Source organism: Girardinichthys multiradiatus, chromosome 19 (genome assembly GCF_021462225.1).
Source record: "Girardinichthys multiradiatus isolate DD_20200921_A chromosome 19, DD_fGirMul_XY1, whole genome shotgun sequence".
NCBI classification, from domain to species: Eukaryota; Metazoa; Chordata; class Actinopteri; order Cyprinodontiformes; family Goodeidae; genus Girardinichthys; species Girardinichthys multiradiatus.
In genome coordinates, this window is record NC_061811.1 from 13542594 (window position 1) to 13556879 (window position 14286).

The 14286-nt window shown below is 38.4% G+C and overlaps 1 protein-coding gene across 1 annotated transcript in view; it reads left to right on the plus strand.

The window, feature by feature from the left end:
* LOC124855485 (latent-transforming growth factor beta-binding protein 2-like) overlaps nt 1-14286 on the plus strand; it is a 122666-nt gene that overhangs the window by 11485 nt on the left and 96895 nt on the right. Inside the window, exon 3 of the mRNA XM_047345385.1 lies at nt 9631-9901. Coding sequence (XP_047201341.1) covers nt 9631-9901 — 271 coding nt within the window. The remainder of the gene's footprint in view (nt 1-9630; nt 9902-14286) is intronic.

Sequence of the window (14286 nt, forward strand, 5' to 3'; positions counted from 1 at the left end):
CAGAAGGCCACTATTGACACCCTCAAGCAAGAGGGTAAGACACAGAAAGAAATTTCTGAACGAATAGGCTGTTCCCAGAGTGCTGTATCAAGGCACCTCAGTGGGAAGTCTGTGGGAAGGAAAAAGTGTGGCAGAAAACGCTGCACAACGAGAAGAGGTGACCGGACCCTGAGGAAGATTGTGGAGAAGGGCCGATTCCAGACCTTGGGGGACCTGCGGAAGCAGTGGACTGAGTCTGGAGTAGAAACATCCAGAGCCACCGTGCACAGGCGTGTGCTGGAAATGGGCTACAGGTGCCGCATTCCCCAGGTCAAGCCACTTTTGAACCAGAAACAGCGGCAGAAGCGCCTGACCTGGGCTACAGAGAAGCAGCACTGGACTGTTGCTCAGTGGTCCAAAGTACTTTTTTCGGATGAAAGCAAATTCTGCATGTCATTCGGAAATCAAGGTGCCAGAGTCTGGAGGAAGACTGGGGAGAAGGAAATGCCAAAATGCCAGAAGTCCAGTGTCAAGTACCCACAGTCAGTGATGGTCTGGGGTGCCGTGTCAGCTGCTGGTGTTGGTCCACTGTGTTTTATCAAGGGCAGGGTCAATGCAGCTAGCTATCAAGAGATTTTGGAGCACTTCATGCTTCCATCTGCTAAAAAGCTTTATGGAGATGAAGATTTCATTTTTCAGCACGACCTGGCACCTGCTCACAGTGCCAAAACCACTGGTAAATGGTTTATTGACCATGGTATCACTGTGCTCAATTGGCCTGCCAACTCTCCTGACCTGAACCCCATAGAGAATCTGTGGGATATTGTGAAGAGAACGTTGAGAGACTCAAGACCCAACACTCTGGATGAGCTAAAGGCCGCTATCGAAGCATCCTGGGCCTCCATAAGACCTCAGCAGTGCCACAGGCTGATTGCCTCCATGCCACGCCGCATTGAAGCAGTCATTTCTGCCAAAGGATTCCCGACCAAGTATTGAGTGCATAACTGTACATGATTATTTGAAGGTTGACGTTTTTTGTATTAAAAACACGTTTATTTTATTGGTCGGATGAAATATGCTAATTTTGTGAGATAGGAATTTTGGGTTTTCATGAGCTGTATGCCAAAATCATCCGTATTAAGACAATAAAAGACCTGAAATATTTCAGTTAGTGTGCAATGAATCTAAAATATATGAATGTTAAATTTTCATCATGACATTATGGAAAATAATAAACTTTATCACAATATGCTAATATTTTGAGAAGGACTTGTATGCAATGCTGAATGTCCACACAATGTTGGTATCCTGTCAGGGATTGATCCATACAACATGCAGATTTGTTTGGTCTGCAGGGATGCTAGATGCAATGTTCCTGACGGGTCACGAGACAAGTCTTGAATGAAGGAAAGGTCAGCACCAATAATCTTGTGTGCAGATCTGATTGCTCTATGCAGTCTGGTGCTGTTCTGTTTTAGGTCTGAGCCAAACTAGACAGTGATTGATGTGCTCAGCACAGCAAGAACAAAATATGTACCTGTGTCATACACACGGCTTAATGTGTTTTGAAGTGTCTTTGGCAGTAATGACAACCTCGAGTCTTTTTGATTTTGTCTCTGCAAGGCGGTCACCCTGGTCTTTGGGTATTTTTCCCATTCTTCACTGCAGATCCCCTCAAGCTTAGTCAGGTTGGATGGGTAGCATTGGTAAATAGCTATTTTAGGTCTTTCAAAGTTGTTTACTTGGATTTAAATAGGGCTGAAAATACTAATCGGAATAATCATGATTACCGGTAATCGATTATTGAAACTGTCAACTGATTTAGCTTTTAAAAGTAGCTAAAGTAGCATCAGAGCTGATGACATGTAGGAACACAGTTTTATGGTTACCTCTCTGTCTTTGGACATCCTGGTTAGTGTTAAAGGGTTAATGTCCACATTTGGCTCCTCCATGTGGCTGGCAGCTGCAGAAGTATCATAACGTGTGAGCATTTCCTGACCTCAAAAACAACATCAAAATATTTAGGTTCACCATATTATAGATGGCTTAAACCATTTCAGTTTACTTTTTGTTGTCCTCCTTGACCACACCATGAAACATAAATATTTTGACGGTATCTTTTGAAGTCTGTACTGTGACAGAAATTCCATGGATGCATGTTTTATCTCGCAAACATCAGTTTTTTGGATATGATACTTGATTTTCTTTCAAATGTTTCTAATATATGAAGAAACACATTTAAGTGTATTGATTAATTCAAGGCATTGACCCAACGTCAATGAGAAACAAGTCAACATAGCAGCATTCCCTGATTTACAAGAACAGAAGGAGGTTTTAAAGAATCGGTTGTTTCTGGTGACGTAATTTAGCCGGGGCTGAAAATCACCGCAACGAAGACAGCTGCTGAGTTCTACTTGGCTTTTAAACACCGTTTGTGGATTTTTAGGAGTTGCATAGTTTACAGTTCAGTCCCTTTGAGAGAGTTATAGCCTATTTGACAGATCCTGTAATGAATACACACTATTGTCCAGAAACCCCATCATTAACGCAAAGGCTGGACAGCTTGCTCCGGGTTTGCCTTCCGAAACCAGGAATGCTGCTTTCTCCACTCCAGCTTGTGCGTCTGTTTGTATGTTGCAATCGAGTTCTGCTGTAATGTCCTCACCCACATATTTTTCAAATTGCTACCACTGACAAAGGTGCGTTGGAAAGGAGGTCAATTCAACATCTAACCTTGGCTATATGGACTGTTCCTAAGGGAGGTGTAGCGTTGATAAGATACTTGAAACTATCTTAACGTACATCAATAAATCACTCGTGTCAAACAATTGTGCTCAAAAGAGTAAGAGGAGATTTCTATATTTCACAGAAATAATGTTTATTTTAAATTATCTACATAGAAAATTAAGCTAACAAATGATGGAAGAAATTAATTTCGTTCAGCCATTTCTCAAAAAACATTAAAAAAGGGAAAGAATAATGTGATGGAAGAAGGAATGAATAAAGACACATACACACGTAAGACATTACTTAATTTATTTTAGAAACTAGTATGGGAAATCTGGACATGTTTAATCGTTATAATGGCTCATGATAAAGATAATTGAACTTAATACTTTTTAAGACCATGCAGAACAATGCATATAAGCTAAACTGTACAACAGCAGTTTGGAAGATCCAAAAAGCATTAATTATTCTAAGAAACCAGCTTATTATTTAAGAAGAGAACCAATCCAATGGCTAACTTCATGGTTAAGTTTGTCTATAGTAAAACGTGATAATGCTTAATATATATTTTTTTCTTGTTTGGGCAAAATAATCTTTAAAAGAAGACCGAGCTTGATTGACACTTCCTGTGCAACATAAACAACAAGCACCCTTCTCTGTCTGCAGCACACACATTCAACGAGGCCTCTGTGTAGTTAGGGCACCATATATCACCACTCACTTCTTTTTAAAGACCATATGGAAGCTGTTGGGAGGTTACGTCCCCCTCCCAGCTCCCCCCTCAGGAAGATGGGGTTTGTGGGGTTTTCTGGTGAACACTCGACTCTCAGAGTCAGCTTTACAAGTTTGTCAGCGCACTCCCCCGGAAATCCAGATATCATCCATGAAGCGGACCAGCATGTGGCCCATTAGGAGCTGAATATCGGAGTTTGTGGGTAGTGGTGGAGGCATGGTATGGAATGCCTGAAAGTAATGTTAACTGTGTCATGGGTCGAATATGGGTTATCAAAATCCCTCACAGACCTGAGGTGGGTTCAGAGGGTAAAAGCTCTGACTACTGTATTGGAATGAAAAGCCTATACACTGCTACTGCTGACAGAGACATCCTGATTTGGTAAACCCGGCCAATTATCCTTGTGAGATTTCCCACAAAGGGCAAATGAAAGATCAGTCAAACAGTGGTAGGCTCGTTTCTCTCTGGCTTTGATTAGAAAAAATAGCGTGTTGTGAAGTTTTTCCAGTAAAACCTTGCTGAGTGTTAGACAGTAAAGTTATTGTTTTGCTGGCCTGAAATGATAGCATTGCACTAGATGCCATGTGGAAATCACATGTTGGAAAAAGATTTACACTCACTTAAAATGATTAGGATTGAGGGGCAATTGTATTAACTGCTCAATAGACCAATTCTTACTTCCTCAGTGGACAGTGTGTATGGATGAAAGGCGAATTTTCAAGCTTGTCTCTCCGCTTTGCCTCCCACAATCCTGAACACTTGACCTCCTTCATGAGTTCTGTCAGGTTCTTTGGTGACCCCTAAAGAAAAGCTCTTGCTGTCATCGCAGGAGGTCTGCCAGACTTAATATTCTGTCTCAAACGTTTTTGCTCTGTCTTGATGCTATGTATGACTTTTTGAGAATCTTTTTAAAAAATATTTTTATAAATTGCATCAACCAAGTTGCACATGCAATACCTTCAACTTTTACAGGGAGGAAAATAAGTGTTGAACGCTTTTTTTGGTTAGTAAATCTATTTTTAATGGGGCTATTGACATAAAATTCACACTAGATTTCCATAATAACCCAGGTATACCTTACATACAAACAAATCAATAACTCAAAGATGTGTCCTGTATAGAAAACCCTACTTTCATTGTTCAGGTATGATTTTGATCAGTTCTTCAACACAAACTGTATTTGAATTTTGAAGATTGTTCAAAGGCCCTTTTCGATGCACTTTGATCAGCAGTACTAAATTAATTTTCTGTTGGATTCAAGTCTGGTGATTGAAAAGGGTGGTTTTATTGGCTGTGTGTTTTTTCTTCGTCTTCCTTAAAAATCCACCCTCATTTTCTGTTTTTTATCATGAAAGTACAAAAAGTACTAAAGTGTGAAATTCCCATTTCCACTTACCTTCAATTAAATGAGGTCTTCTAGAATCATATACTGAAGAAAACTGACCCTCTATACTCTCATCTCCAAAGATTTTCTGCATGGTGTTTTGGTGTTTTATGTGCACCCCCATTCTTACTAAAATCATGGTGTGTGCAGGTACATCTAAAGGGTTCAGTTTCCTTCTCACGTTTTTTTTATTGTCGTCTACAAATGTTCTGCAACAAACTTGAAATGAGCTTCAACAAGAATTTATACTAACTATGCATTTGATTTGATTACATTTTTAAAACGGGGAATGAATCCAAACGTTAGAATTAATTCTTCTTAAATAAATCACTGGTGCCACAATCAGTAATCCATAACTGTGTCCTTGAGGTAAGAATAGGATGTGATGCAGAGGTCAATTTATTTTTGCCATTCTTCGAAATTGGAAAGACAAGAGAACCTGCTATTCAAGTAGGACGATTACATGCTATAAAAAGGTACATATAATGTTAATATTTTATATCCGTCTAAACCAGTTGTGGCAACAATTGTCGATGATATTCCAACTTATCTGCCTTATTTTTGTAGTGCCACTCAATATCCAAAATTGTATATTTGACCTAAACGTCCTGTGTAAGTGTCACATTTAAGTTTCCCTAAATCAGGTGTTTGGCCATGTTGAACTAAATTTTAATCTCCAGAGGAGCTTCTTACCTATAAATCCCACACATTTCTGTAATGCTTTCAGTTAGTGGAGAGATCATTGTGATTATGCTTTCATTAACAATATAATTTTCAGGACTGTCGAGTTACATTTGGCAGCACTGTTGACATTTGGGAGATTTCTCAGCAGGTTGGAATTAAGTCAGATTTTGGTTTCAGATTGCCCCTTGCTCAATGGAAGAGCTGTAAAGATTTAATGGTTTGTATTACCTCTGAGTCAGAGAGAAGGAAAAGGAAATCTCTGGTGGGCTGTAATGAAGTAGGAACGAGAACAAGTCTGAAATTAGAATCCAGTGGTGGGGGGGCGAGACTGGCTATCTTAATTATATGCAAATACTTCAATTCTGACAACTTAGAGGAATTTCTAAAAATACAACAGCCCAAAAGCCCAAAGCACTGCCTTAGGATAAACTCTCAACACTTAACATACATAGCCTAGTATTTATTAACAGTATATAACACACCTGTGTTTTGCAACCCCTTATTGAAATGTAGTTGTTTGCAATAAAGTCCCATGTGTATTTTAACAGAGTTTTAACAACTATTTAACTACTGAAAGCAAATCTCTGTTAAATAGAAAAACATTAATGAAAATGTATCATTTTTTTTTCAGAATTACTTCTATAGGTCTACACATTTTGTTTTATAAAAGTGCATTATTCTGGAAAATTTCTTTGTTGTGCTAAATCAAAATCACAGAAAATTCAATTCAGTTTATTTCAGATTATTTATGTAGCATAAATCCACAACAAATGTCACCTCATAACTCTATGATGTTGAATAAATAAATAAATTCAGTTGATTGTCTAATGCTAGCTTTTTGTTAGAGGCAGCAATGCAAATTGCATCGAGGTGTTGGCTTTGCAGCAATTCCTCATCCTGAGCAATCATGTGGTGACAGTGGTAAGGAACAACTCCATTTTAATAGGAAGAACCATTTTTATGAAATGTATTTTAATTATAGTTTAGGCAAGTTAATAATCTAAATATCTATTCACTTGGAGTTTAGTTCTTGAAAACTGTTTAGCTAACACACAATTTTTAATAGGTAGCATTACAGCAAAATGTGAGTTCAAAAGACTAAAGTAAACTTCTGACATAGCTTTGTTTTATCTAAACCTGAGATTAACTCATTACTACTCATTCTTATGTTTTCTACATATGTATCTCTCAGTGTTTAAAGTTGGATTTAACTGTTCACAAGAAGGATGCAGTGACTTATTATCCAAAGTTAAACTTTAAAGTTGAAATAACTCAGAGCTGACTCCAGAATGTCTCAGACTTTAATACACTATGTTTAAAGAAAACCATAAACTTTTTTAACAAAGATTTACCTCATCAAAATGATGTCAGTAGCTAGATTAAGCTCTTCACAGTGTACTTTTGGACATTTGCAATAACCATCTGTGGTCATTTTTAATAATCATCTATAAAGTAGACATGATCCTTTAAATATACGCAATTTTGTCCAAAAAAAACTTAATGACTATGTTTTAGCTCCACAACTTCTGTAACATATTTCCATCTTTACAGCAAAAAATCAAAATGGTAAAAGGGCTGTTCACAAAGTTGTAAACAGGGGGCAAGGATATCATTCACTGAAAGGTGTGCTTAAAGTTTCTATTAGCATATTTAACTGTTTTCTGGGAAAATAGAGGCTATTTCACCTTCTTTTATTAGAAGAGGCCAGCATATTCTAATAGGCTTTCTGGAGCAGACAGACTATTCTGTAGTCATTTTGAGAAATGTTACATTGTAATAAAGCATTTTGTTGGATAAAACTGTAGGAAACACTAAAATATTATTTCATACCAAAACAAGTTGAGTATGAGATCTGATATGACTGTATTGAGATGTATTGAGCATTTCACTGAAATGCTGAATTTAATTTAATCTGTAAACCACAACACTGACAAAATAGGAAAACAATTCTAGGATCTTTTATGTAGTCAGGTTAGAGAAATCTTATAGGGATGTTACATATAAGATCAGAGGACCAGACGTAGTCCTGCAAGATGTCCTCTAAAACAAAACAACTAAAGCCAATAATAGAAAATCAACATGTTATCAATGTACCCTATGGCATCTGAAAAGAATCTATACCAAATGTTTTGGACATACCGTATATAGTGGGAAATGGTGGTGGCAGCATCATAATGTGGTAATGCTTTTCTTTAGCAGGGATAGGGAAGCTGCTCAGCTTTATAACTTTGTGATACCCTGTAGCATGAAATCCCGTTACACCCTTAAAAGATACACGTACCAACTCTTGTACTCGTCTGCTTCTGCTTTACCAGGGACGGGGTCGCGGGGGCAGCAGACCTAGTAGAGACAAAGATTAGGCTGTTTTCTATGTAGCTGTTAGTAATTTATTTCTTGAGAGCACACTTTTGTGTAAAGATCTCAAAGTTACAGTCTGATAGTCTCCTCTGTTCAGATGACTAGATGCAGAATCCCTCTCCAGAAAAGGTAGCCAATCCGTCTCAGACATAATTAATTAAGGGTGAAGTGGCAACACCAGGAATGTTTGCCATTTCTCCTTTTCTATTTCTGACAGATTCTCATTTTATGATTACTCTGACAAAGTAATAATTGCTGCACATATTTCTGAAATGGATGGAATGCAAGGCAATTAGTTTTAATGATGTGCAAGACAAATCTGCACGACAGCAATTACCGTGACAATGTGTTCAACAGCCCAGAGGCAGGGCCCCGGAGGCAAACACAGATAGGCAGTGGCACTGTATGCCACCGCCGCGCATGCTGCATGTGAGGGCATATGTCAGGTCCGGAGTCACTGACCTGTCTGCAATGTTATCAGCACAGGCGACACGTTCGTCAACTGTCATTGAACATATACCACTGCCAGTCAGCCCTGGGTTGTTTCTCACTTCAGTTTGGGCAGTTTTGCGAGGAATTTATTCTCAGACATTACCTGGTTGTCCCCTTTTAACATAACACCCCAGGAATCTGTGACCTATTTGATCCAATGCTAAATCCAGGACTTGAGCTTGAGCAGACCTTGGAGCAAGTTGGCAGCATTTAGACAGCTAATACTTTAGTTAGATGGGGTATTTTACTTCTTGCCAAAACAGAATACAGGCAATCCCAACATTATCCCATAATGGAAAACTCGGATCACATACCAATTTGTACAATTCCAAACCACAATGTGTACAAATGATCAAAAAAGGTGTTACGTTTCCAAAAGTGTAGTTGAAATACAATACTTAAGAAAATTAGATTATAAAAATCAAGTTTCCTTATTTTATTAGATTTTTTTGTCATAGTCTGATACTGCCCAGTGAAGAGGACTTCAATTTTAAACTTGGATGGAGAACAGTGTTTATAGGACCCATATCATAACAAAGTGATCAGAGTCTGAACAGCAATGCAACAACAGGAAGCATGCAGCAGGTATGGAGTGCTGTTTTTGACCAGTGCGCTCCCTTTTGCCTGCCAGTTAGAGCCGTGGAAGCTTTCCTTCCTGCAATCTGTCAGTGTTCACAGCATCTGTGTCAATAGCATTCCATAGCTGTTGACAGAGCGACGCTGTTTACTTTAGCCACCGCAGACCACTGGCCTAATATAGTGTTTGAGGACAGTGTCATAAATCCTCAAGTGCTGTACGCTGCATTCATTGGTGACACTAGGTCAGCTTGCTTGTTTTAAATTGGGTGCCACAGTGTCTTTCCTGATTTAAAGTTAATGGAGTGTAAAGGCAGGCTCTCAGTGGGGCTGGTAGAGAGATTCTGATTATCATTCTTTGACAGTGAGGGAACTTAATCACTCTGTGTTTGCAGTCAGGTAAAAATATTATTATATATTATATTAAGCATTAGCTTGGTCTGAGGTGCTTTATATTTTCCTTTTAAAAGTATTCTTTAGTAAACATTTCACAGAGCATTGTTCAGTCCATCATGTTGTTAAATTTGTCAAGAGGTCTTTTTTTATTGAATCAATTATGATTCAAAAATATGAATATGAACCACAGTACTGAGATCAGGAAAAGCCATTTCTCCTCCTGCTCCTTCATACAAGGGGTCAATATGATCCAATGTGTGGTGTTGAGAACCTGATCCCCCTCTGTGCTCTCTCTCCCCAGCTGACTGCCAGCCCCCCTGTCAGAACCGCGGCTCCTGCAGTCGACCACATACCTGTGTGTGCCGCTCGGGCTTCCAGGGGCCCCGCTGTGAGGAGGTGGCCCCCGAGCAGGTGTACATTCGCGAGCGTGGCACTCTGAGGCGCATTCAGCCAGGCACCAAACCCTTCCATAGAGATCCACCACAGAGAAGACCCTCAGAGAGGCAGACTGCTGACACCATCAAGGTCCAGACCCCACGACCTGTGACCACCAAGCAGCCTATCCAGACTGTGTAAGTAGCTCCGTAGAAGGAGTTATACACTCATGGCAAATATGTTAGTCAAAGTCTTTAGGATCTAAAGTCCATTTTCAAACTATAACGTTTGCTGTTGGTAAATTGTTTAAATTTGCTTGATAAACATGCTGTATTTGTTAACTCTGCAAGCAAATTCACAGATGGGAGCCATTCCACTGAAATCAACATTTGAAATTGGCTGAACCTTTGCACTTTCATTAGCTCTTAATCAGAGTTTAGATTACTTTTGGTCCATAAAAAAAATAAAAAATATATTTTGGGCCATGTTTTTCAGCATTCAATTTCTTCATATTTTGCATAATATATTCCTTTTTATAGCTACCATTGATTTATATACAATGCTGGCATGCTGAAACATACAGCATATAAAACAGGAATTTTTTAATGGAAATTACTACAGGATGATTGTGTTTATGACTTGCTTGTGTTTTTTTCCTATAAATTACAAGTTAACCAATCAGAATTTTATGTCTGATTTCTATTCTTCGGGTTTTGCAAAACTTTGACCCGCCGATACCAATTTTAGCTGATCATAAGGTTTTTAAATAACTGTAGTAAACAAGGATTTAAATACAGCGTTGGCATTTTTTTAGCCTTCCTGCTGTGAGCGATCATAAAGTATTTATTCTTAGCAACACAGGGTTTTCCTACTATTTGTAAACAAAGGCAAAAGAGCTATGGATCTGACATCTTAAACTGTCTTTAGCATCATCGATTAGCACAGCTAGCTTTTCTACAACAGCAGTCAACAAATATTTTCTAGAGAATGTAGATCCATGATGAAATTATTTAAGTATATGCTTATACCGCCATCTTGATCAGGACTTCCTGGAAGAAGAAATGCTGTATCTCAAAAGGACCTGTCTGAGAAAACGAAAAGCTTTATTTATGTCTTGTCAAGTCGTAGATGATGCAGTTTCCTTTTAAACGGCTCTTACATCTCTGTGCTTGTCTTACTTCATTTTAAACAACTCACTGATAATGAAAATAGCTCAATTTTAGTCTTAGCAACAGTTTGGAGCATTTGGTGATTAAAAGATCAAATGTTTCAAGGACATGGCCTCCAAAAAATCTGAATTAAAGCGTTAATCAGTGAAGCAGCTAAGAGGACCCTGGTTAATTGAGAGGAGCTGCGGCGATCCACAGCTCAGGTGAGATAATCTGTCTACAGGACAACTTTTCATCCACTCCACAAATCTGGCCTTTATGGAAGAATGGCAAGAAGAAAACCATTGTTGAATAAGGCGATAAGAAGTCCTATTTTCAATTTGCCTCAGTAGGGAACACAGGAAACATGTGGAAGAAGCTGCTATATCACCATCCTTGTCATGAAACATCGAAGTGGCAGTTTCATGGAGCTTTTCTCCAGCTTGGGCATTGAAGCTGGTCAGAGTTGATTGTAGGTTTAATGGAGCTAAATGGAGGCCAATCCTGAAAGAAAGTCTCTTTGAGACTGATTTAGAAGACTACCTTCCAGCAGGACATTCAAACTGAGAGTCATCCACTTTCAGTGAATAGCAAATTCTTCATGCAACTTTTATAAATCCAACTAGACAACCAGGTTTAAATGTTCTGACAATTTCAATAAAATAAAAAATAATAAATAAACCAAGTAGTCCTTAGCTGCTTTAAAGTGCCATACTGGAATATCTCTTAGTTTTAATCTACAAAGCATAGGAAACTTTCCAGACAGACATATAAATCCATGCTGCTTGATAGAAAACATTGTTTTGAAATTTACTTTCTTTAGGTTTGTGACTGCCACAGTTTTTCTTTGATTTTTTGGAGCAACTGTGACTCTTATGTATCCAACTAATAATTTCCCAGACAAAGGTTTCTTTCAATGGGTTCAGCTTATTCTCCAAAGACGGCTAATCAGACAAGCTTAATTGTTTCTTGGCTTGGATATGTGACTGTTTAAGATTCAGTCTAGTTGAAAATTGCATTTTTGGTTTGATTAATGACTTTACCGCGTTCACAACTGTATTTCCAATTAAGGAAAAACAGAGTAATTGATTCTGGGAGTACTTTGATGAATTTTTATTGACTTATCTTGTCAAATGGTGCTCTGTTTGGCCTCAAGCCCAGTGCTTTTGGAGTTGTTTAAGTGCCACAATTTATTTGGGCACTCATAATTTACTAGTTTGCCAGTTTGTCATTTGGGTAATTTCTCTCTATCAAACCACAGAAACATTTTCAATTTTATCTGAAATTTATGATGATTCTCTTGCTAATTAGTGAAGGTCTTATGTCATTTTGAGCTCTTGCTGGTGTTATGGAATGATGATGGCAAAGGCATCCACATGTTTGTGGTAGCTCACTCCACTAAATGTCTTGGCACCCGCTTCACAAAAACACATCTTTTACATCCTCCTTCCCAAAACAATTATCTCGAAGTCATAGTAAATCTTCTAATCAATACAAGATCTCCGGAGAATGCACAGTTGCTATGCACATGTTTTCTTTGTTCTCAACTCACAGGACATATTTGTGTTCTGAGTCACGGATCTGGGGCAAATAGAAGGAGACCAGACTGCAGGTTTAATGGTGTGAGGATCAGACAGTGTTCCTCAATCACAAATACCATCACAATGACTGTGTTCGTTGTGAAGTTACTGCTGAAGCTGACTAATCCCATGGACCGTCCGATTCAGTCTTTCCAACTAACTGAAGAATAAATTCCAGTAATCAGTGTACTCAATCATTTTCAGGTCTGCATAAAAACGTCTGCTAAAATTGTCCGCACTTTAACATTAATCTGGTATTTATTTGAATACTTGCCCTGCTCTTTCCAATAATGTTTGGAGCCCTTGTGAACTACTGCAGTTTTATTTCTTTCCACATTCCCTCAATCTAGAACGATCTTTTAGGGGTGGAACCGCACTCCCTGGAGGTACACAGCGGATGCAACTCTTAGTCTCAAATATCAGGTTGAAGATCCACCATTTCCAAAGCCTGGAAAGCACGAGCGAGGTGAGGTCACGGAGACTAAGAGACAGAGAGTGAGATCAGTGCCAAGACTCAATAAAGGAGTCAGAGGAGGCGATTAGGGAGGCCAGGTCCCCGGCAAAAGACAGCTTATGTTGGCCTTGCACCCTACTTTTTTATTGAGGGACAAAAGTCCCACCGTATATTCAGCACCCATAAAAACCCCTACAGAGACAAATTACAGGAGTGATCAGAGTTTTCTCCGGATAAACAGAGACAGGTTTAACATCGGGTTGCCCCTCTACAATTTATGGCTGCACATACCACTCATCTGGCTGAGCAATATTAATGTTTGCAATATAAGAATCGCAAAATACAGCTTGAAATCAATATTTGGTTGGATGTCATATTTTAAGTGTCATGCATATTCTGCATGCCAAGTATATTTTTGGGCAGTTGGATGGTCTTTAACTGCCTTTTATGCACAACACAGATTTGTTTCATTGAATGAGATGGTCGGGTTTACAGAAAAAGTGGGAAAACTGTTATGATAGAAAAAAGTCAGGAAAATGTGGGTTAATCGTAATCAATTAGATGTTTTTCTGATATCGTGCCACTCTGTTTTCAGTGCTGAAAAAGAGGGACAATAAGTTAAAAACTGAAGTAGCTGTACATATAACCCTGGTTTAGAACTACAGCCAGCAAGCTCTGGGTGGCATTTCTGTTAACCATTCGACTTGTGGATGTTCTACTCAAGCAAAGACTATGACTAATTAAACAGTTAATATGAGCTTGTGATACTTGTGTTAGTTTGTAGCAGCAAAAAGGGATAATATAGAATGCGAAAAGCACTTGTAAATTACTTCTAAATTCAGTGGTATTTGTTCTTTATTTTTGCTTAGGTAACAGAATAAATAAAAATGTCTGAAAACATGAACTGTTATCATAAATAGCAATTAGATCATGGTATGCGTTTTTGTTGTTTGAGCTGGAAGCTACGGGCGACTAAAGAAAAATGTATGAATGAACCAAACTCGCTCCAAATAGACAGACACCAAACCAAACCAGGATACACAAAACGTAACACAAAGTTTCAACACCTTGATAAAAAGAAAGGAAAAATCTAATTTTTCGCTTATTCTTCTTTACGTTCCAAATCATTTTCTCCCCTGACCGGTTTAGTGTTTCCATCAGTATTATAAACATGATTATTCCATCAATCTGGAACAATAAAACCATTTATAACAAAGGTTCAGGTAGGATTCACAAAACATATGAGAAACAACAAGTTCTATGAGATCCTGAGGTATCAGCTTCAACTGTATTCCCAGTGTCCCACATTCCTTCTGTGATGGGGCTTAATTTAAATTAAGTACGGCAACAATTTTTACATCTGGCCATAAAAGAGCATTTTTCTCCACTGACTTAAACAT